The 25370-nt window shown below is 43.4% G+C and overlaps 1 protein-coding gene across 2 annotated transcripts in view; it reads right to left on the bottom strand.

Moving 5' to 3' along the window:
• Positions 1-25370, bottom strand: part of LRMDA (leucine rich melanocyte differentiation associated) — a 1048937-nt gene that overhangs the window by 466657 nt on the left and 556910 nt on the right. For both annotated transcript variants that reach the window (XM_045083585.1, XM_045083584.1), the window contains exon 3: positions 5133-5259. In XM_045083585.1, coding sequence (XP_044939520.1) covers positions 5133-5259 — 127 coding nt within the window. The remainder of the gene's footprint in view (positions 1-5132; positions 5260-25370) is intronic.

Below are 25370 nucleotides of genomic sequence, written 5' to 3'. Positions count from 1 at the left end.
AAATAAGACTCAATTTCTAAGAAAGAACTAGTACTTACCTTTGCAGAAGGTCAACAGTTACTTGATTCTGGGTCTATTACAAATGTGAGATAAATTCTTAAAGAGATAAGACATCAAGGTCCGTGTGTAGGATTGTTATAGGAATGAGGCATGCCTCTTTGTATACACACCTGTATAGTCCCCTATCACACTGGCTCTACATTTAGTATGTGACTTGCTTTGGCAATAGGGCAGCAACACCCAAGATGCAAAGAGGGCTTGAAAAGAACTTGTACATTCAGGCTTTGCTCTGGGAACACCTGCCCCATGTAAAGAATCCTATGCATGCCTACTGGAGGCATGTTCAGCCAACAACCAGGACCAGCTTCCAGACATATGAGTGAGCCCATCTCAGACCACCCAATCCCACCCAGTCCTCTAGATAACTGTAGCTGCCTAAAAACGCAAAGCAAGATCCACAGAAGAACCATCCAGCCGAGCCCTGACAAACAGGGCTGACATGCAGCTGACATGCAGAATTATAGACAAAGAACACAGTTGTTGTTTTAAGCCACTAACTTTTGAGGTAGGTTATTATTCATCCAGGCTGATAGAGCCCAAGTCCAAAGCATTTCATGGAGTAGCAATAGCAGTTTAAAACACAGTAACTGTTAGAAGATTCCGCAGTACTTTCACAAGACAATAGGAGAATCAGTTGGCTGAAAAGGTACAGTCAGAAATATTAGGTTAAGAGAATTCCATATGGTGTTACTCCTGCTTTTACTTGGCTTGCATTCTCTAGCTTCTGGGTCAAGTATGTGGGGAAATTAAACCAATCTTCATGATCATGCAGGAAGACCAGAGGAGAGATAAATCATGACATCCTGAAAGAGCCAATTAGTATCTTATTTTAATCAGTGGGTAACGAAGTACTCTCCATCAGCACAGCACTATACCTAGCCAGCTTTAAAGCTACACCATGGCCTTCTGCTTCAGTTCCTCCCCTGCCACTATCATTTCTCCCTCAGCATTACCACTACAGATTGAAGAGGCTGAGGATTGGAAAGGGAAAGGCACTCAACCAAAGACAAAGAAAATCCTTCAGATCTGTAGAGCCAAGAAGCTTGCTAATCTCTAGTGATAGCAACACTGAGAATTCAACCATTCTCTGGCCCAATTCATTCCTTTAAAAATAAGAAACACATATACAATGGAATATTACTCTGCCATCAAAAAAATTAAATCTTGCCATTTGCAACAACATGGGTGGAGCTAGAGACTATAATGCTAAGTGAAATAAGTCTGTCAGAGAAAGACAAACACCATATGATTTTACCCATATGCGGAATTTAAGAAACAAAACAAACAAACATGGTGGGGGGGAGAGAAACCAAGAAACAGACTTTTAATTATACAGAACAAACAGATGGTTACTGGAGGGGAGGCAGGCAGGGGGATGGATGAAACAGGTGATGGGGATTAAGGAGTGCACTTGTGATGAGCACCAGGTGTTGTAAGTGATGAATCCCTAAATTCTACACTTGAAACTAATATTGCATTGTAAGTTAATTAGCTAGAATTAAAAAACCAAACAAACAGACAAACAAACCTTGAAGGGAAAAAAATGAGAAACTTCCTACACAGCAAAGGAAACCATTTTAAAAAATGAAAAGGCAACCTACTAAATGGGAAGAAATGACTACAAGTCATATAATTGATAAGTAATTTCTAAAATATATGAAGAACTGGGGCATCTGAGTGGCTCAGTCAGTTAAATCAGTTGACTTCTGATTTTGGCTCAGGTCATGATCTCAGAGTTGTGAGATGAAGCCCAGCCTCGGGCTCCATGCCCAGTGGGAAGTCTGCTTGAGGATTCTCTTAACCTCTCCCTCTGCCCTCACCCCTGCTATTGCTCTCTCTCTCAAAATGATAATAATAAAAACCAAAATAAATGGAAAACTCACATAACTCAATAGCAAAAACCAATCTAATTTAAAAATGGGCAAAAGATCTGAATAGACCAAAGAAGACATACAGGTAGCCAATAGACACATGAAAAGATGCTCAACATCTTATATAATATATATATTATATATAATTTATATATATTTCTATAATTTATATAAATATATATAAGTTTATATAAATATAATTATATGGTTATATAATTATATAAATTTATATAAAATATATATATAATTTAGCCATAAAAAAGAATAAAACCTTATCATTTGTCACAACATGGATGAATTTTTACGGCATTATGCTAAGTGATATAAGTCAGATCAAAATGAATATCATATCATATATTTCATATGTAATCTTTCAAAAAATATCCAGAATGAATTCCTATGTATTTTCAGCATATTCAGTGCCAGTAATGAAAATGAGCCCTCTAAAATGGAAGACAATAATACTTAGCAAATTCACATGAAGCAGGAATCTTACTTATTAGTCTAACCTCATGAGACTGATGAGGTATTCTGTCAATCATCAATATTTACATCAATATTTATCCCATGTCTCCTCAAATGACAATAGTAACAGAGGAAAGCAATACTATAAAGTACACATTTTGGACACTTAATTACCCCGAAAATACTTTGCACTGATTGATTATTATACAAATCAGAGGTTGATTAAAAAAAAAATCACCCAGGAGTTCCTCTGCAAACTGGGATTATGTGAAATGATGTTCTTTCACAGTTGGCGTGCTCTTCTTTTAATTGTTTTTCTCAGGCTTGTGCTGAAATAAACTTACATTTATTAGTATGCACCAATTAATGTGACAGAGAACTGGCCAGGAAGTGTGCTGAGGGAGAAGAGGAATTGAGTTTGGGATTAGCAATTGTACAGCATTTACCAAACAAAGTCCTTAAGGGTTGGTGTGTGGGCTTTTCGGGAAATCTTTCTCCTGTCACTGTTTCTTATATTGCAAACGTGACAACATCCCAGGGCAGAGGCAGCTGCTTTTTTACCCAGAAACCTGTGTTGCTCACATTATCATAGCACTTTGATTCCAACATTCAAATAAGTCTTTCATATATTTCTTTTTTCCTTTTTTCCAGTTCTCTTAATAGGCAAGTGAAAGCCATGATGTCACACATACATACAAAATGACAAATAGAGGCTTCCAGACAAATAGAGGCAGACCTGTCCACAACCACGTAGCTAAACGTGATTAAGCTGACTCATGAACCCAAGTCCAAAGGCTAGTACTTTACATCAGTGTGGGACACAGATATCAGCACTGGGGCCCAAAGAAGGAAACTTACCATCCAATTCTATACTAATAATCCTTCTGTTCTTGACTGATTTGACAATATCATCCAACTAATCACTTAAGACAGTCAAGGGAGCCATAAGACACACTGTAATAATTTTCGAACAGTGAATAGGAAAGTTGGTTGACCAAAGGATAGGAGAAGAAAAAAAAATCCATCAATATTGCATTATGGTAGGGGCATCTGGGTGGCTCAGTGGGTTGAAGCCTCTGCCTTCAGCTCAGGTCATATTCCAGGGTCCCGGGAACAAGCCCCACATCAGGCTCTCTGCTCAGCAGGAAGCCTGCTTCCCCCTCTCTCTTTCTGCTTGCCTCTCTGCCTATTTGTGATCTGTCTGTCAAAAAATAAATAAAATATTTTTTAAAAATTGCTTTATGGTAAAGACTAACTTGTCAGCTCTTTCCTTCAACTTCTAGTAAAGTGCCAATGTATAATGGCCATAGTAGTATATTTTACCTAATAAGGAAAATACTGTCTTATGACTTGAAATATAACCAGAGGGTAATAAATGGTCTGGCCTAACATTCTTAAAGCAAACATACGCATACACAGTAAAGGTAACATATATATCTGGGTGTTTGGTCTTTTATTTCCACACTCTACGGAAAATGCCCTGATCCATTTTCTACTTCTAACTTACCATGTGAACAGGAGCAAGTGATTAAACTATTCTAGATCTGAAATGTTCCACTAATAAAACAAGGTGAGTGGACTTCAACTCCGAAGCAACAGAACACAATAGAGAGAATTGTGGATTTGGCCACAGTTGAGACTAAATCCGGGACGTAGCATTCTGGTCAATGTCCGGCTTTGGGTTTACAGCTCACCTCTTTCCTCATTCAGACAAATGGACATCTTCTGCCAGGGTTTGGTAAGAACAAAAAATAATATGCTTAATATTACCCAGCACCATGTCTGACCCACAGGATCAATAAAGAACAGCTCAATAAAGAACAGCTGATGACAATCATTCTTTCATTTATTCATCCCACAAACATTCACTGAACCTCAGTTCCATTGTTCTAGGTGTGAAGGATAAAGGAGTTAACAAAACAGACAACACTCCCTACCTCTCCGTTCACACAGTGGTAGCAGGGAGACCCACACTGTACAGAAGAGCTAGCTGCCTAACGCCGCAGAAGGCTTCTGATTCCATTTTCAGCCTGTCTGTAGAACCCAGAACCCTTCATCCCCCTGAGCCTCATCCCAGGCTGGCTAGGTCCTCACCGACTTCAGGAGAAGGCACGCAATAAAACGGCTCTGACTTCTCTCATCACCCCAGTACAGGAAACACCACAGAGGGCAGGGCTATGCCTGGACTCACACATATCTCGCATCTTTGCCCCTTCCCCCTCTCCTGTGCCAGAACTCTTCTCCCAGCCTGCACCAAAGCCTTCCAGAAACCTCCGTGAAGGCGAAGTTCTCTTAGAGGCACCACCCTGGACTTCCCACCAGAGGTCGCCCTCCCACACAGGCCCAAGCAAACAGAACCCGGCTCTGCCTTCTCAGCAGCAGTGACATTATTTTCTTTCTCTATTTTTATCTATTAAAAAGATTTCTTCACAGCCATAACTTAGATCTCTACACTAAAATGGAGCAACAGGAAGATATAATGGTGCATTTCATTTATGAATGACCTATAATAAATTACTCTGAAGTGTCCCGAGTGCCAGAAGACAGAACGCTTTGTCTGCCCATGGACTGCATTTCACATACTTTAATTTAGCTGACACATAAAACTCATTTGACATTTTGCAGGTATTTGTGTGGGGCGGGGGAAGGGTAAAAGAGGGGGGGGGCGGTGTGTGCCTGCAGGGACCACTGCGGGGCAGGGCGGGGAGTGAAGGCAGCGGACAGAGCCAAGGATATCTGGTTCTTGTTGAGGGTTAAGGTATGGAGCCTGGGTAACCCTGGCAACACGAGGTCGTTCCCGAGCAGATTGTTGTCCAAGATGAGTTCCTCCAGGCTCCCGAACGCGCTCAGTCCTTCCAGTGACCTGCAATGACAAAGGCAACAGGAAAAATGATCCTGCACTAAATCAGGGAGGCCATTATGAGCCGAAATAAATATTTTAACCTTCCCTTTCAGGACTGGGAATAGTTTGGGCTTGGTGCCTGTCAGCAAAGTGAATGACAAGAATTAGTAGCGGGAGCCGGGGTGGGGGCGGCGGGGGAGAAGGGGCCGCTGGCACTCACCGCATCCTTCACGCATTGCCAACATGAAGGATGAGGGTCACTTAGTGAGTAGCCAGGATCCAAAACAAAGGGCTTCAGATACGGCCTGCAGGATAAATTTGTCAATGTCTTGTGCCTTCAGGCACCCAGCCTCGGCTGACCCTAACCTCCATTCCCAAGATAAATAACTCTGTCACAGTTCACCTTCATTCCCTGGACACAAATTTAAGTTGTCATCCATCATTCCTGCCCAGAAATATCATACCCCTCTTACAATAATAAATATAACTTCAAGTATCATTTCTTCGCGGTTCTCCTCTGCACAGTCCAGGAAAAGGCGAGGAAGGCTTCCTTTCTTTCCCTTCGCCGCCTTTGACTTTTTTTTCTCCCCTCTCCGCCTTTTTTCTTTACTAATCACTTCATCTGCTTCTGCCCAGTGTCCCTGTGGCTGCCCCAAAAGGCAGAGGCATCTGCTGAAGCACATGATCGCTCCAGCAGGAGAGGGCTGTTTCTTTTTCTTTCATGATTTTTCTTTCTGTTTTTGTTTTTGTTGGGAGGGGTGCGGGGGGGGGGTGGTTTCAGGAAAGAGTTGCGGGAATTTCTGTTTCAATGCTCCTGGCTTGAAGTTACGGTTTTAATTTATGGAAAGTGGATTTCTCACTTTATTTTTGAAAGAAGCGTGGAATGCAGCAATGTAGATGTCAAGGCAGTAAATAATCAAGCATCTGAAAGAATTAAGTACCCAGCTCAGGGGAAAAAAAAAAAAGTATCAGAAAGGGAAAAATAGCCTTGTTTTTACATTTAGCTCAAAGTTAACTCTTAACATTATGGACTAAGGAGTGTTGGGGGGGGCAGGGGTGGAGGTGGGGTGGAGGCTGGGAGGGGCAGTTGTGCGCATGTGCTGCCCAGGCCAGCAGCTCCCAAACGTTAATTAAAGAAAGCCGCCTGCCCGGTGGAGGGACTCGCACAGACACATGTACTCCCAGCTCGCTCACCTGCCAGAGCCCAGAGCCGTGCTGAGCTTGCACAGGCTGACAGCTGAGCTACGGCGTCGACCAGAGGGCCGACTCGCCTGGGATCTCCTGGCTATGCTATAAAATGTGACGAATCAGGGAGATGTTGTCCACACTATTTATTCATTTACCGATAGCACTTTCATTACAGACCCTGCTGCTTGTGTGTGCAGCACCTGCACGTCTGATGGGAGTGTGAACTTTAGCACTAAGGCTTTCTCAGGACAGTTGCATCTCCCTTGAGGGACCTCAGCCAAGCGGACTCCAGAACAGGGAGTCAGTGCCTGGGAGGTGGAACGGGGATTGGAAGACATGGAATCCCCAGACCCCACCAGGCCCAGAGCCCCCTCAGCATGTCCCATCCTGCCTGACTCACCCCCAAAGGACACACCGCCCCCTTGTGGGGCCCAGCACCCTGACCAGCCCTAACTCCTCAGACCAGCACTACCTGCTCCATGGTAGAAGGCGACACCACTTAACATTTGGGGATAAGGGTCAATGGAATCATTGTGTTTTATTTCTTCCTTTCTCTTCTTCCTCATGTCTCAGGGAGGCAAAACACAACTCACACACATGGAGCTTGGGACTCTGGGACTTTACCTCAGCTCTACCATTTACTCCAAGTAAGAACGTGGGCTTATCAACAGCCCAGTGGAGCTCTCTGGCTCAGGGCTGCTTCCAGCTCTCGGGATCTTAAGGAACACAAGCCAAAGAAGACTAACATGTCAATAGCAGATGCTGGTTCCTTTCCACACCTTCCTCCTTCCATTCTTTGATTTTTCTGGTAGCTGTGACCTTAGCAGGCATGGTGGGGGTTGGGAGGAGTGTGTTCTGGATGCAGGGGAGGGGGGTGGAACAGAGGAGCAAAGAGGCTGAGGTGTGAGGCCAGTCTGGCTTCTGCAGGGAAACTTCGGACCTTTCCTGAAGTCCCTTCCCCCATGGGGGTTAGTGAGTGATGATTCAAAAGTGCTTTTCAGGACAAGGAGGCCCTGTTTACCACAAGGGGAGTTAAGGCCACCTCCCTTCAGGGCACCTTATGGATGGCTAATAAGTCCTTTGTCCACAAACATCACTTGGGCTCTGGTCAAAGGCAGCATCCAAATACACATTGTTCCCGAGTTATGTTATGCAAATATAATACTCTTATCATAAGAATCAGCAAATGGTTGGCAACTGGCAAGCCAAAGAAAGCTCCCTTCCAAGAGTACTGGGGGGAGGCAAAACACAAAAAGACACAGCATGAAGAGGGACAAACAGGAAGAGGGAGAACACCCGAGGGAGAACACCAGAGGGAGTGCCCACAGGCGCCTTTCTCAGGGGCAGCCTCTGGGGCAGAGCTCCATTCTGAGGGAGACCTCACAGAAGAGCAGGGCAAGTTCAGGCTCAAATCCCCTGTCACCTGTCTGGTTGTAAGATTCCTTTTGCGGTAATGTTATTAGCTGCTCAGTTAAAAGGGAATCATGCTATGTGGGGGTTGCTAATTAATAAATCCCTGTCTTCATGTCATCGGTGTAGTGTGCACTTGGTGATTTAATCAGCTAAATTCAGAGCTGAGGGACTGGGGACAGGAGACAGGGTAGAGAAGGGTAAAACTGGAGAGGGCAGGCTTTCTGGGGCTTGGCTGGCATGTGGAGGCCAACAAACACACACTTGGGGGAGGCTTTTTTGTTGTTGTTGTTCTTTGAAAGTGTGACTTTTGTTGTTATGGTTGTTGCTCTTTTCGTGGAAGGAGTAAAGAAATTTTTTGCATCAGTCTTTGCATTCACAGCCCTATATACAAGACGCCTGTGCAAAGAGTTGTGTGCTGTTAAACAAAATGACAAGGCAGACAAGGCTTTAAGGACCCACACAGGTCTATGCTGTCTAATGGGACAGCTATAAGGAAAAGATGACGAGACAGCAATTTCTCGGCTATCACCTTGTGTGTGGACAGCAAAATGCACTTCAGACCCAAGAGCTCTGGTGGGAAGTGGCGGGGGGGGGGGGGCTGCCACTCCAGAGTACTCGTCCTCCGCCTGGTTTACAGTCTGCAGATGTTTGAGGGCTGGGCTGGGAAAGCCAGGCAGGCACATCTGCAGTGGTCGGAGGCCAGAGTGGGAGGACAAGTCTTCCCCCACTAGCTCAGCCCAGGGAGCTGGAGTCAGGTCTCCCCAGACCAGTGAAGAGATGCCAAGGGCAGGCAGGAGACCAGGGTGTGAGGTCTGCCCTGTGGCAGGTGGTTTGCTCGGGAAACCTAATCAGCACCCCGGAAGCCCATCGCAGGCTGCCTGCCTCCTGCTTCACCAGCAGGAGAGCTGCCCGTGATCTCACCCACAGGTACCATCTAGGTTACCTCACTCACAGGGCTCTATGGCTGAGCTCCCCGAGGAGCTGCTGCGGCTGCTGGGAGCGTCCCAGTGCCTTTTCCAAAGTCATATCAAAATGACAAAACATCACAACGCATTCAGCTCTAGCGGATTCAAACAGAGAGAACTTTTAAGTTTCCACTGTAATTAACCCTATCCTCGTTAAGATAATTATGATCAAGCTTCCTGTCACAGTTAATATCCCAGCATCATTGCCTGTGGCTCACACTCTGCCCTCATTAGCTTAAAAAAACAGCGGCACTAACCAGGCTGCCTTGGCCCTTTCCAAGCTAGGCCAGTGGTTGTGAGCTGCTGAGGAGGGGTCCTGGGCGGGGCATCAGGCCTCACAAAGGGATGAACCCCAAACTCTTCTGCTCCTGTGTGGGCTCACACTCAGCAGCCTTTACTCTATGCCCAAAAGTTAGCCACTCATCAGAATGCGGAAGGAAGCGGCGCCTGGGTGGTTCAGTGGGTTAAAGCCTCTGCCTTCGGCTCGGGTCATGATCCCAGGGCCCTGGGATCAAGCCCCGCGTCGGGCTCTCTGCTCAGCGAGGAGCCTTTCTGCCTACTTGTGATATCTGTCTGTCAAATAAATAAATAAATAAATAAATCTTAAAAAAAGAAAAAATGGGGGGAAGGAGAAGGGCCAGGACCAAAGCAGAGTTGGTGGCTTTGGGATGGATGAGCTATGAAACCATAGCAACCCCTTCCTGCCCCTTACTCAGCAAAAACCCAGCCAGAAAAGTCACCAGAGGACACCTCCAGAACCCTCCATTCAAGAACTGCCAATCTTATCCCTGTGGTATAAGCTGTGGTAAAAATTAGATCCCTCTTTTCTCAGCTCTCAGCCTAATCCAAGGATGATGCTGCGGCCCGCCATGACACAGGCAAGAAATGCGAACACAATTAACCACAGACCCGAAGAAGAAATGTCTCCCTCCGTGGAACCAGAGCTCGCCTCAAACCCAGAACCAAAGGTCAGGAGGATGTTCTCAAACCAATGAAGAAAATAAGCTCTGAACTAAGATCTTTATCTATCCCCTCTACTCTATCTATCCAGATATCCATATCCATATTTTTAACTGATAAAATGGGGAGCTATGGAGATTCAAGAGGACCTACCCTGTCTGTCTGCTGTTCACCACACTGGCTAGTCCTGTGGACCTGCCAGGGTTGGCCAGTGTCTGCTCAGTAATGTGTCTTTCGGGATGATTGCCATCTGCCCAGCCCCTAACAAAAAGGGATCTCACTGGAACCTCCATAATACCCAGAAAGTTGTCCAATGCACAGGGAGGGCTCAATACCCCCTTGTTGAGTGACTATGGCTCAGCCAGAGCCTATGCCCTGTGTCCTGCTCAGAGGAAAACAGACAGTGGGATCCCAAGGGCAGGACAAAGAGCAGGCCTCGGGGCAGCTGGCCAGAAGCTGGGAGGGCAATCCCTACCGTCCCATTGCTTCAGAGGCCAGAGTGCCTCCCTCTGCTTACCCTGCGCCCAGTATCTATGAACAGGCAGAAATGACACCCAGTGAGTATGCACCCAGACACCAGAACTGGTTATTATTTAAATACCTTTTTAATTAAGATTTTATTAATTGATTTGACACACAGAGAGAGAACACAAGCATGGGGAGCAGCGGAGAGAGGGGGAGAAGCAGGCTTTCAGCTGAGCAGGGAGAACAATGCTGGGGCTGGATCCCAGGACCCCAGGATCATGACCTGAGCTGAAGGTAGATGCTCAACCGACTGAGCCACCCAGGCACCCCTATTTAAATACTTTTTTACCACTTGGAAATAATTGCAGCTCTGAGTATCCTGTACATTCCTCCTGTTACCCTGGCTCCTCCTTGGAGACCCCAGACCTTTCTGCAACGTAACAACTAAGTGGTTAATGTCCCCGCCCAATATGGAGCCCCTAGGAACCCCTGTTCCAGCCAGGATCTTTCTGCCTGATTAGTGTAGCTATTAAATAATTTAAATATCACCCTTGAGAGCAGAACAGCAACCTGTACCTCTCTTACGAGCCCCATCATGCCAAACACAGAGCGGGGCACATAGCAGGTCCTCGGGAAATGTCCACGAACTGACTGGCAACCGAGGCCATGACCAAAGCTACAAGGACAGGACAGGCAACACAGAGCTATACGCAGGGGATGAAGGAAGGAAAAAGGACAGGACAATTATGATATGACTGCTCACATCCCAGAAAATGGCTCATAGCCAGCATTTTAGAAAATACCATTAATCCAACTACACGTGAGATATTCTTTCTTTCTGCCATAAAATTCTCTTTATATCCCATGTAAATGGTTATATATATCTATAATCTATTACTAGAGATAGCATATTATATATAATATATAGTACAGTACTAGACTTAGTACTATATGTACAGTTGGATCTATGTTCTACATATTCTTCTGTCACTGAGGTCACTTAGCCAGGAAGATATGTCCAACTAATAATATAAATCAGCTAGACTATATGGCAAGTATATGAACAGGGGATGAAAGTGTCTAAAACAAATGAATATGGAACAGGCTCATGGCTATGTAAGACAACGTATACTGACACCATAGACTGTACATCATATGGAATTTGTCAAAGTCACCCCAAAGCCCTGTTAAGATCCCCATCGGGATAGATGATCCCTCGGCTGCACAGAATACCATTCAATACTGCTGAAAGAGACCTGAATCCAAGACCAGCCAAAAATTGAAGGTAGTTGACTAGGTGTTTGTTAACTCTAAGCCAGGCCAAGTCTGAAGCTGTCACACAATGAACCTAAATAATACTAAGGAAAATGTTACTTATGATCCCTAAAGAGTTATGGAGGATGCGTAAGGTACTGGAAGCCCAGAACTGGGTACTACAGTGGTGGTTATCTGAAAAGGGAAAGAAGATTCTTCACACTTTGGATTCATAAGCTCACAGACTTATGATATTCTAGTCCGGAACTAGTATTTGGTTGCCTTAGGACAATGTAAATCATGTTTCTGGTCATGTTATCCTTTTTACTTTTACCACCAGAAAGCTCAGAGAAAAATTGTGACTCAGATGTAAAAAGGCAACACCCCATAGTTTCTATATCTGCTTTCTAACTTCACAGATGGGGCTTATTATTTTTTTTTACAATATTTATATTTTATTTATCTATAGGGTGTTTTTTAAATTTTTTTGTTTTATTAATTCTAATAAGCTAGTTCACATCATTTGTAAAATCAAACAGGAGATATATACATACAAATTTGATACAGCATTGAGCATCAAACAGGCAGTTTCTATACATTAAGACTAAGTTCTTTGAGACCATTTTATCAATGTGGACAATTGACTAGGAATAAAGATATATATTGCATACAGATTTCAAAAAGGCTTTGAAATAATTCTAATGATATCCTTGTGACACAAGAGCAAAAAGTGAGCTAGAAAAGGACAACTTTAAGTCAAGCCATAACTGGTTCAAAAATATTCCTGAAGGATACCAATTAACATCCCAGCTTGCTCCAAGGAAAGGTTCTGGAAAGGATTTATGTCCTGTTTTTGCCAATAACTTGGTTAAGGACATGTTCATCACATTTATGGAGTTCAAGATCCAAGAAAGCCATTCAAGAAGATACAGTAGGATCCAAAATGACCTTCTTGAAATCCACCCATTATTTCAGCCCAACAAGATGAAACTTCCCATTATCTAATGTAAAGAGCTGTATATATATTTAAAGTCCAACTAGCCCAAAATAACTATTTGAAAAAAAAATTAAAAGACAGATGTAAATTGGGGAAAATCTTTGCAATCTAAGGTTTAACATCCTTAATATTAAAAGAGCTTTTGAAAAGCATTAAGGAAAGCTGAAAAACCTCAGAGAAAAACAAAAGACATGGAAAGAAAATTCACAAGGAATATATATTGTCAATAATGGAAAGCTGGGATAAAATTTCATCTTCATTAGGAATTTAAAGCATTCAAATTAAACAAGATATTTTCATTTAACTAGCAAGTACATTGTTTCCTTAAATGTTAACATAGTCGTGTTGAAGTAACAGACTAACACAACTCTAATGGAAGAGAGAAACTGTTATACTCTTTCTGAAAGGCAATTTATACTAAAAGTCTTAAAAATGAAAAAAAAGGAAGAAGAAAAGTCTTAAAATGATCATCTTTCATCCAGTGAGTCCAATAATTTATTCAATAAATATCAAAGAAGTGTTCCTGGTTTAAGTATGTTCACTATAGCATTATTTATAATAAGAATGTAAATATGCTTAAATGCCCAATGATAAATGATTACAGGAAGCTCAATATATCTGTATAATGAAATACCATGCCATAATTAAAAATTATATTACAGACATATATCTACTGATCCAGTAAAATTATCATGCTATCTGTTTAAATACCTAAGTTTAAAATACATATAACACATGCACATACAATCTCATGCATTCATGCATGAAAATTAAGTCATCTATGTTTCCCCTCCATTCCCTGCACAAATTTTAATTTGTACCATGTTTTCCATAGCGATGGTTAAGAGTCACTAAAGTAGTCTGATGTTTCTAGTTTATAAACTACTGTTAATACACAATCTTGTACATAGGGACTTTATGACAATTATATACATATGCATGTATACACCTCAGTCCATACATGTATTTATATACTGCATACTGATTAAGTGATCCAAGATATACACCACTAACTCCTGAGTTAAAGACATTTATCTTCTCTTTTAATGTTTTCACTAGTTACTAGATTTTCTATCGTAAGTATTTTATAATCAGAAAGAAACTCCAGCAACTATTACTTCAAATAATTCCCCCAAACACGAGATAGGGAAGCCTTGGATAAAAAGCAGTGTGTAGAAAGAAGGTTTATATGAATCAGAAAAGTGGGGTTGCCTCCACAGAAGCAAATCTGATCCTACTCTACTGACCCTTAAGTAACTCCACCTGGAGCTTTGTTTCAGTTCTGAGTGCCAGACTCAAAGAGGCATCAGTACTCAGAAATACCACAGAAGGGGACTAACCAGCTGGTAAAGGGTGTTAAGAAACAGTGATGGAGACAGTCAAAATTATTTAACCAAAAGCAGAAGAGACCTCGTTGTTTCAAAGTACTAAGTCTCTGGCATTCCAGAAGGCAGAATTAAAAACCATTTGGAGAAAATAATGTAAGTTGGAAGGAGAGGTCTTGAATTAATTTTTTAAAACTTACAAAAACAGAGAGCTGTTCACCAAAGGATTGAGCTGCCTTCTGAGTATATGAACTCGATCAGAGGCTAGAGTCATGGAGAATGTTTAGAAGAGATTTCTGCATAGACAATGAGATTTGGGGGTGCCTGGGTGGCTCAGTGGGTTAAAGCCTCTGCCTTTGGCTCAGTTCATGATTCCAGGGTCCTGGGATGGAGCCCCGCATTGGGCTCTCTGCTTGACCAGGAGCCTGCTTCCCTTCCTCTCTCTCTGCCTGTCTCTATGCCTACTTGTGATCTGTCAAATAAATAAATAAAACCTTTTTTAAAAAAATTAAAAAAAAAAAAAGAAGATGAGATTTGGTGACTAATATTCTACCCAGATTGTGTGCCTCTCCAACTGGAGCTCCTTCCTTGGTAACTAACATTTACAAAGGCTGCCAAGAGCAGCTTCTTCCCTGCTAGACAGCCTCAATGGAAAGAGGGCAGCAGAGAGTTCTAGCTCTATCATTCTCTATCTTGCTAAACTCTGTGTTTTTTCCTGATCCTCTCACTGGGACTGTGTAAAGCCTCTTTAATGCTTCCTTAACTATGGGGATACCTCCATAATTAAAAGGCACATGTCAACACACTGGCCTCTCAACTAAATGTCAGAGCTGCATTCTAAAATATGACTTGTCATGGTCTTCTTCTTAGACTCATAGACTTGGAATTCCAGGGAAAATTTAGGGTGTTCTATCCTCTACAGAAGGTGACTAATGATTAGAGAGGCAAAGTGGCTTACCTAAAACCATATATAGTAACCAAGCCATGTTCAGAACCTTTAGACATATAGGGCAGTTCTCCCCCAACTGAACTATGCTAACATGCTAACACACCTGTAAATAATTTGTAGTGGAGATCTAGAAAGAGAAATTCACCATTGCCACATCCTTTATCCAAACACTGTGTACAGCTTTGTGATCCATAACTTGTACGTCCTCAGTCATATTGATTGAAGGAGATGGTCTTCAAATTCTTTTGTCCTTTATCTACTCTCTCTCCTGACCCTCCTAGAATAATTCCCTAAAGAACTAATTCCTACCTTTTTTTTTTTTTTTTTTTTTTTTAAGGCGCACTTCACGAGATGAAGGATGCTTTAGGCAGAACTGGGTTGAAATTCACCAACTAACAGTCCACCCCTTGGCATGTGCCTCTATAGCTCACTCATTCATTTCACTTCATTCATTCATTCGCAAAAAGGTATTGAGTGCCAATTCTCTGCCCCGTACTTGGCTAGTCTCTGGGTCTATGAAGAGGGCTGTGGCATGCTCCCCGACTTTAAGCAATAGAGGTAGGCAGGGAAGGAGTTACCAGATAACACAGGGTCATGGGTTAGACTGGGATGGTCAACAACATTCTAAGGAGGGGGAGGGTTAGGGAAGGTTTCAAAGAGGAAGCGGGCTTGAGCAAAGTCTCAGTCCAACTGAATTCTCATTCTGTGAGCATCTTCTTACACTTTATGCCAAATTTGGTGGCAAAGGAACCTAAGAATAGATAACCAGTCCTGGCGTTCAAGCAGTCACCCCTCCAAAAAGCTAACCTAGCACAAGAAAGCCCATATGCGATATATACTTCCGGCATGGCAGGTTCTCAGGGAGCACCTACATCCAGGGCTACAAAAGATGCACAAATCGCGGTGGCCACTCCCAGTGGCTTCATTATCTAGGGGAACCGAGAAAAAAGCTGGACTTGAAGCGAGAAGAAATCAGAGAGGACAGCACGTTATTAAGAAGCATGGGTAACACGGGCTCTAGAAGTGGAGAGGAACGAAACGAGGGCTGCAGTGGTCACCGTTTTCGGCGCACCCCTCCCCTGTTTGTCCCAAAGTTATTTCAGCAACTGAGTCCCTACAGACGGAGCCGAGAACCAGGCACCCTCCGTAGGAATAGGCTGGATGCCTCCATATCTGGTTGTCACCGCTCTGCCCATCTGGCTGTCCTCCACGCCTCTCAGTGAATCTTTCCTGCATTTCTCCCTCCCTGGTGATAGGGTTTGGTCTGGGCTTTGATTATGTCTCTAAAATTATTTTGATTCACGGCTTGAGATTTTACAAAACCACACATGCACGCATGGAGCCTGTGGCCTCGGGATCTTGTTTGTTTTTAAGAGTCTAAAGAGTGAGTTTGTTTGGCGGGTTCTATAAATGGAGGTTTTCTTTACTAGAGAGATGTAAGGGAGTGGACATGGTGTGCTGCAGCCGCGGTATGTGTGCATGTCGCCATGGGGCGGAATTCAGCGCCTGGTGGGGGAGGCGCCCACAGCCATTGGGCAAACATATGTTGGGCCAAGAACACAGCTCTTCAACCTCATGAACTGTTTGCTTGAAAGATAACAGTGTCTCTTCCACACAAGCCTTTCACCACCCTCCATAAAGGGAATTTTTAATTCAACAGATGGTGTCTACTCATTGCAAACCAACCAGAAAGGGAGACATTTACACGGCTGTGCCTCAAGGCCCTAGGGACCCAGAGGGGCCCTAATCAAATACTTGTCCAAAGACCAGCTCCCCATGGGCAGGGCCCCCTGGAATGGAACCAGGCCAGGAACACCAGTGAAAATATGCCAACTACTGATTCTGTGAGGTCCCAGTTGGCTGGAAAAGGTGAAAACATGTTTTCTGTCCCAGACTACAAGATAGCTTTACATCTCCTGAAAGAAAGAAGGCCCTCGGTGATATGGTGACCTCCAAAACTGGCTCACTATTGGAGACATTTCCCTTCTTTCAAAACAGCCCTCGTTCTGTGCTTCACAAAACCTTTCAAAGAACAACTTTGTTAGGTTTGCACTCCATCTCTTATAATGGCATGTTCTGGGCCCCAAGGACCAACACCTAACAGAGGTAACAGTTTTAGGGACAAAAAGGATCAAATGCTTGCAGATGTGGAGCAGGATGAACTAGAGATTTTCCTCAGACTAAACCAAGGTTCTTTGAACAAGAGATTTTCCTCAGACTAAACCAAGGTTCTTTGAACAAGAGATTTTCCTCAGACTAAACCAAGGTTCTTTGAACAAGAGATTTTCCTCAGACTAAACCACGGTTCTTCCATCCCCCATTCTGCCTCTTTGGTTACTTGACTGCTGCTCCTGGGGGTAGAATGCCATGGTGGTGTTTTCACAGAGAATGTGGTGTTTGAATGGAGACTACCTTGTCAACTCACTGAAGTGAAACACAAATGTGGTAAATAGAAACACAAAGTAAGACCACTAAATTTGGGCCCATGATCTCTGTTTTCAAGTTCCAGCTATAATTTTCTCATCTATTGTAGTGGGAGAAAAATCCCTGAACTATGCACTTTGCAGTTATTGGAATAGGGAAGACATGAGATAAGGTATCTAAAAGCAAGCTTAGTAAGATAAGGATTTTTGATATTTTAAAAGATTGTTTTTGAACAACAAAAAAAGTGTGTACTTTATTTTCAAAAGAGGTAATTAGTTAACCTCAGATAAAGAAGCAAGGGTACGTAAAGCTCCAAAAGACAGACAGACATGTATTCAGAACCATCAGACAACATAAGGAAATGCCAACATGTGAGAATTTCTGTCTGAAGAATGACCAGAGACCCTGACTCTTGCCCTAGTCACTACTTTCCTGCAGTCAAAATTCTTGCCCTGCTCTGGGCCTCACTTGACTCTTTGCAAACTGGGGAGGCTGGACTCAATTATCTTAGATGTCCGCTCATGTACTAACATGCTCTGCTCTAAGGGGTTTGAAGGAGAAAAACTGCCAAATCAAGCTAAAGTTTTATCCTTGCCTTAGTCATGCCATCACTCGGTAAAAAGTTGAGCATAAATGTACCAGGCCATCATCCATCTTCATGCGGAAAAAGATGGAAGTTGGAGGGTAGCAGAGGGAGGGAAGAGTTTCAAATCTCGAGTAAGAAATCTGATTAACAAAATACTCTGGGAGGGAAAAGTTGGGGGAGGAAAACGCTCTCTCTCAGCCCCCTGCATTTTTTTTTTAACTTTCTTAACATCCAAGACTAGGGAGTGACAGGCTAAGCGACACAGTGTTCAGAGGGCAAAAGATAAATGTTTGATGAATTGGCCATTGGTAGGGAAGTGATGGGCTTTGTATGTGCATAATGGCCAAGCTGCCTTTCCATGCCGATCGTCTGCCAAGATAAGAAGCCATAATGAATGGACCTTTAGATGCCCTGGACAGAAGCAGTTTTAATTTGACTGGTTTTAGTAAAATTAATTTTAAAAAGAAGAAAATGGCAGAAGGAAGAGGAGAACAATTTGGAGACACCAGAAGGACAGAGAGTTATATATACCCAGAGTGGACACTAACCACTGGTTTTTCCACTCTTTGTGCTAGCCCAGTCAACAGAGGAAGAAAGTTTGATTTTGTTATTTATATAAATCATCAAAAAGCCTTTATGTGCCCAATACAGTGATGAGATACTTAAGATATGGAAATTAAATAGCCTGGCTAAACAGAAAAGTACTTTAATAAGTACAGAATGGATTATTCATTCATTCATTTACTTGTCTTCAATGAGGGTTTACTGAGCACCCCTTATTCACGCTTTGGGTGAATGAAACCAGTCTGCTCCCACTTGTGCAGAGCCTGACGGGCTCAGATTTTCTAGCAGGTTCAAGAACTCCTACTTTGTTAGATGCTCTCCTCCAGGGGGGTTACACATGAATGTCTTAGACACCTCCTACCCCCCGGGTAGCTCATTTCCCATTTCCATATATTTTTTTAAAGATTTTATTTATTTGACAGATAGAGATCACAAGTAGGCAGAGAGGCAGGCAGAGAGAGAGGAGGAAGCAGGCTCCCCGTTGAGCAGAAAGCCCGATGCGGGGCTCCATCCCAGGACCCTGGGAACATGACCTGAACCGAAGGCAAAGGCTTTAACCCACTAAGCCACCCAGATGCCCCTCCCATTTCCATATTTATACTCTGATTTGGGTCCCCTTGGCTACACTGAGTTGACTAGACAGTTTTCATCACAACGACACATTGCTTAATGAAAACCCCACAATGGCTTTCTCATGCCTAGAGCGGCAGTCAATCTAGCCAGGAGCGAACAGGAGAAAAGAGGCTCACATTAGCTCTAGGAAAACTCTAGCTATGCCCAAAATTAAATTCCCTTGTGGACCTTGTTTGTTTGTTTGTTTGTTTTCATATGCAAAACTTGGAGCTGGGGCAGACATCTCTTCACTGACATTGTTTGCAATATTGTATGGATCAGACACACTGTTAGGCCTCAAGGTGCAAATACAGTTAAGATATTATCCTGTCCTCAAGGGATGCATGATCTTATGAAACAAGAGCAAAAACACAGTTAAAACATAGGGAGGTCTAAATGCTCCTTCTGCCTTCAAGTGACCATAAAATATCTCTAAGCTCCCATGTGATATCCACAATGTCCTAAGATTAGAGTCCTAACCTCCATTTTTCCTTTGATTTTTAAGACAAAGTATAGAATTACAAAGAAGTTTGGTTATCCAAGCATTTAATGGTCACTTTCCATAATACCATACATTTCCCAATGTTACGAGAAATAATCCTATGCAAAATGCAACATTAAAAATATCCCCCCACCCCACCTCTGAGGGTATACATTTTTCCATGACTGCAAAAGGAAAGACACTCATTACTAAGCAGCTCAGTGAAGCTCACACTATTGGAGAATATAAAGTTTTATGAGCAGGTCTCTCCTTCTCTCTCTGGGTGTAAGTGAGAAAGTGAATGTGAGAGAAAGCTGGAGAGGTCTGGCTCAGGAGCCCAGGGTGAATTATAGACTGCCGCTCAAGATTCACAGCTCTTCGTGGTAGGAGGTTAATATTCTCACATGTCATTAGGTCTGCTGGCTCTCCTGATGGTTCATTGAAGCAGGCAGCAAATTATTTCCTCATGCTGCAGAGGACAGCACACTTCAAAGCAAGGGAACTCAGGTCAGGATAGGCCTCCGGGTGGATTAATGACTTGGGATCACCAGGGGTTGTCTATAGGTAAGAATGAGCCTGAAGCTTTTGACAACACTAACTTTTTGATCCCTCTTGACCTGACTTTCAAGCCAGACCTCCAGATTTTATTCCTATCACCTTCTAAGAACCTGCCAAGACCTGTGAGAAGACCGAGTAACCTATCTGGTCATTTTATCTTCACTTGAAATGCCTCCACCTGCTCTCTCTGTTGTACATGACACCCACGGTTCCAGGTGGAGCTTACACCCTACCTTCACAGAAGAGACTTTTCAGCCCATCCTGAATCTGGCTGACCATGGGTGAAGTCCACTCCCAAGGCCTTCTACTCTCCACGTTCCTTCCATCACTGATCCACAGACTTGGTCTGCTCAACTATAGTCCTAAGTGTCTTACTGTTGTCTCCTTGGTAATGAATTAAGCTACAGGACCACTAAGACCCCTCCTTGCCCCTCTCACAGTGATGGCTAAGTAGGAAAAGAGGAAAACCTACCTACCCTGGATGCAGGCCCAAACCCCCATCCTGTCTCCTTACCAGAAGAAAGGGCCAAGAAGAGCCCCAGGAATGTTTATAATACAGACTCATGAAAATATTTATTTACAGGTAGCTTGGGGAATATCACTTCAGTCCCAGCTCACCCAATCACTATATAGGAACAGACCCCTTCCTTTTCCTCTCACAACCTTAGATTCCTCTGGAGTGGAATGAAGGGGGTGACCCTATCAGTGTGTCTAGAAGGGTAGCTTATGGACCATATGTAACAGAATTTCCCAAGATACTTATTAAAAGTTGAGGAGCACCTGGGTGGCTCAGTCTTTTCAGCATCCAAGTCTTTATTTTGGCTCAGGTCATGATGTTAGGGTCATGGGATTGTTAGGGTCATTGGGCTCTGTGTTCAGCAGGGAGTCTGCTTGAGGATTCTCTCTCTCTCTCCCCCTGCCCCTCCACCACACTCTCTCCCTCTCTCCTTCAAATAAATAAATCTTTAGAAGTTTAGATGCCAAGATCCACCCTGACTCACAAAATCATTCTCTCTGTAGGTAGGGTCTGGATATCTACAGTTAATTCCCCTCATCACTTCTATGCATGACAAAGTGTGAGAACCACTGAGGATCCCTAATTCAAACACCTTTAGGGGCCAGTCAGATGACCCACTGTAGTTCAATAAATCCAAGGTGATTTTATGTATTAGCAAGAGAGAAAAACCACTGTCAACTAAAAAATGACCCAATGTTTCCTATCTTAAAATGACTCAGGAACTCTCTTCCTTTCTTATAGCCTGCTTGTGGCTTTGCAAGAAACATATTCATAAATCAAGGTTGTTACTCCGATAAATACTTGCTTTATGCTATCAAGTGTGTACCCTTTCCATGTGCACAATAATTTTGTCTTTCAATGCCAAATCACAACGAGTTCTTAAATGGAATGTGAGTTATCAAAATGGTATATAAGTCAACAAGACTGACAATACTAGTAACTGTAACCAAGCTAGAAGTTGCAATGACAACAAGCCCACCACAATGGCCTCCTGGCCAATGACAATTTTTAAGAAGCCATTCATTTTGAGATGGAGTTGGAGATGTTGAGATATGGGCAGGGAGGGGGAAATGTGCATTTTAGAAATGCTGAACCACAGAAAATGCAGAGAAGAGAATAAGGAAAGGAGAGGACTGATGGAATCACAGCATGTGGTCCATCCAAAGGTCCCGGAATTAGCACTTGGGTTGTCCACACTCACAGTGCTGGGCCGCACTTGGCCCATAGGAGGATGATTATATAATCTGTTGTCTAAACAGGAACACCTCCCAGAATAAAGGGGGCAATATTATTATCAATCATGTCCTGAAAATAGGCTTTAACTAGAATTATCTTGGGCAGACAGGGAAGGAAGTTACCCTGCCCATGAGCTAGCAAAAAGCAACCCCTGGGTAATGTGATCACTAGAGCCTGATTAATTTAACATTTAGGTCTGGAACATCATGCATCGAATGAAACTGCTTTTCACTCCAAGTCTTTTAAAATCCCTGGAAGTCTGGTGTTTATAAGGCTTTCGCTCCCCTAACTCCCCACAACCACCTTGTACTTCTCTACAACTGTCCCTTTCCAATAACACAGGCCTGTGCTTGCCCCTGAGAAAACACTACAGACCACCACAGAGATTCCTTCAATGGTTTGAAAGGATTCCATCAGAGGTCCTACACAAGGGGTGATTTTGGCCACCCTAAAGAACATGCGTCAAAGTCTGAAGACATTTCCGGTTGTTGTTATTTGGTGGTGTTACTGGCATCTAGTGAGTGGAGGCCAAACGTACTTGAATCATCCTGCAACATACAGGACTGCCCCCATGACAATATGTTATCTGATCCAGTGTCCTTAGTGCTGAGGTTGAAAGACCTTGGATTACGGGAAAGATAATGAATTTGCTCCCTCATTGTGAGGTGAGCTTCTCTCCTTCCTTCTTGCTCTCACTACTTGTCCTGCAAGCCCTCCTCGACAGCAGAGGGTTACAGCCAAATTCTGCTGGCCTGATTCCTGATCTGGGAAAGAGTCTCTCCAGTGATGGAAGAGATGCACAGCTGTCAGTCTCCACAAGGGAAGTAACAGAACTTCCCCATTTTATGGAAATAGACAAGACAGACAGACAGTGTGACTTTTCCCTTCCCCAACATCACCAGAGAAGAAAGTGACAGCAAACATATCAAGCGAATTGGAAACTGCAGCTCATTAGCACTCAGAAGTTCTGAACTTCCGCAGACGGGTACACCCTCAGAAGATGTGTACACTTCTTGGGAAACCTACGGAGAAAACACTCCACACAGATGGTCTTGTCCCAGGCCTAAGACACGCCCTGCTCTGACATTTCAGATTTGCCCCAGTGCAGCTGTCCGAGCATGGGCAGAGAAGTTTCCCACCTCACTCCTGATGGACTCCTTTTTCCATGGGGAAGCAGCAGCCAGCCTGGATCTACAGCAAAGAAACATCGACCCCTGCCCCTTAGAGAAAGGGGAATCCTGAAGGACACAGCTGAGCAAGGCAAAGTGTGGAGAGAGAAAGCAGGAGCACTGGTTCAGGACCAAGGACAGGACGTGAGGTGCTAGGGCCTCAAAACCAGGACAAGAATACTTCCTGTATGAGTTTCCCAAGGGCTCCTATAACGAACCACCACAAACCAGTTGGCTTAGAACCACAGAGATTTGTCTTGCAGTTCTGGAGGCTAGAAGTCAGTGTTAGTCAGCAGGTGCTAGGGAAGGATGTGTTCTGGGGCTCTCTCCCAGCATGGGCCCTATGTGTGGGTCTGTCTCTTCATATGGCATTCTTCTTATAAGGACACTAATCGTATGGGACTAGGGACCCACCCTACTTTAGTATGATCTCATTTTACCTTAGCTAATTGTATTTACAACATTATTGCCAACTATGTTCATCCTCTGAGGTACTAAGGGTTAGAACTTCAACATATGAATTTGGAGAAGGGGGAGACACAGTTCAACCCATAATGCCTAAGTGACAACTAGTTCCATAAAGAGTGCCAAGGTTCTTGCTGGTGGTGCTCACAGAGGTGATACCATGAGAGAAACTCTCCATAGGTGGCTATTTGAGCCAGGCCCTCAGAACTCACCATCATAAGCACTGATGGGTGGTCAGCTCCACAGTCCTCAAACCATATTCATTTTCACTCTCCTTCCCAAGGCTTTGCACAACCATCATTCAGAATACATAGAGGGAGCACACTACTTATCTAAAGTTCACACTTGCATCCACTGTCCCTTTCTGAGCCATAGTGAAGAACATAGAGGTATATGAACAATGCTGGTGTGAAGTCAATATTCAAAAAAGGTTCAGTCCCCTCTGAGCCTCCACAATGACATCACAAAGCCAGGCTAGTATAGAAGGGAATCTTAAGCATTCATACAGAAAACTGTGACTTTCAATCAAAGCAACACTGTAAGACTAGTTTCCTGATCCTTGGCCAAAATTGGAGAAAAGGCAGGGAATCAAGACCACTGGATTAATATCAAAGAAAAACAGATTGAAAACCAAAGCAAAACCACCTACCAAAATAAATAGACTAGATTAACAAATCAGAGGAGACTGGGGCTACTCAGTGTGGGGGCAGTGAACACCACACCCTTCAGGAGCCATCAAGAATCATGGTCATGAGTCAGAAATCAACAACATTGAAGGGAAAAAGTCAACATATATTTTAAGAGAATGATTGCAGTTGCTTTTATTTGAAGTATTAGACAGTTGCTGCATTCAAATTGTTTATAATTCTTATGGAGAGACAAGATGTCAACATGTGGAAATTAAACAATACAAGATTCAAGAAGTAACTCAAGATAACAAGAGAACTGTCACAAAGTGCTATATGATTATATGCCAAATAAACAATATAGAAAATAAGTCCTTTAAGAATCCAGAGGGAATGATCCACTTTAGGCTGGAAGTCCAAGAATGATACTCTCAAGGGTGTATTTTCTGAAATGAAACTTCAAATTATACAAGTGTATGCTGTGTAGTCTCTTTAAGAACACAGAGGAGTAGGTAACAGAAGTTTTAGGAATACTTCATTCCAGAGATCATTAATACTATTTAATGATGAAAGACAAACAGTAAAATGTTGGATTCCTCATTCTTAATGTCAAAATAATGGAATATTAGGAGTAAGTGTCAAAGGTGTGGGTGGCAACTTCTAAAATGACTCCCACTGGTCCCTTCTTCTGGTATGCATATTCTCTACCTGAATGAGAGCTGGACCTAGTGCCTCAGTGACTTGCTTCCAATGATCAGAATTAGGAAAAGGAATGAGTTCTCCCTTATAAGGTAAGGTTACGAAAAGACTGTGACCTCCAGGGGCGCTTGGGTGGCTCGGTGGGTTAAGGCCTCTGCCTTCCGCTCAGGTCACGATCTCAGGGTCCTAGGATTGAGACCCGCATCAGGCTCTCTGCTCAGCAGGGAGCCTGCTTCCCTTCCTCTCTCTGCCTGCCTCTCTGCCTACTTGTGATCTCTGTCAAATAAATAAATACAATCTTAAAAAAAAAAAAAAAAAAAAGACTGTGACCTCCATCTTGCTGGAATACTCTCTTTTGCCCACTTCTTTAAAAGCTAGCTGCCATGTTGTGAGCTGCCCTGTGGAGAGACCCACTTAGCAAGGGACCCAGGGAGCCCTCTGACCATCCACCATGAAAATGAGGCCTTTGTCGAACATTCTGTAAGGCACTGAATCCTACCAACAGCCATGTGATTGAACTTAGACATGGATCCTCCCCAGATGAGCCTGAGAGGATGACAGCCCCCTCTGGCATCTTAATTGCAGCCTTGTGAAAGACCCTGAGTTAAGCCACATCTAGACTCCAGACCCACCGAAGCTGTGATAGATAATGCTTGCTAAATTGTGGGGGTGATTTGTT

Source organism: Mustela putorius, unplaced genomic scaffold (assembly GCF_011764305.1).
Source record: "Mustela putorius furo isolate JIRA1106 unplaced genomic scaffold, ASM1176430v1.1 tig00000698_pilon_pilon_pilon, whole genome shotgun sequence".
NCBI lineage: Eukaryota > Metazoa > Chordata > Mammalia > Carnivora > Mustelidae > Mustela > Mustela putorius.
This window is presented reverse-complemented; position numbering and strand designations above follow the sequence as displayed.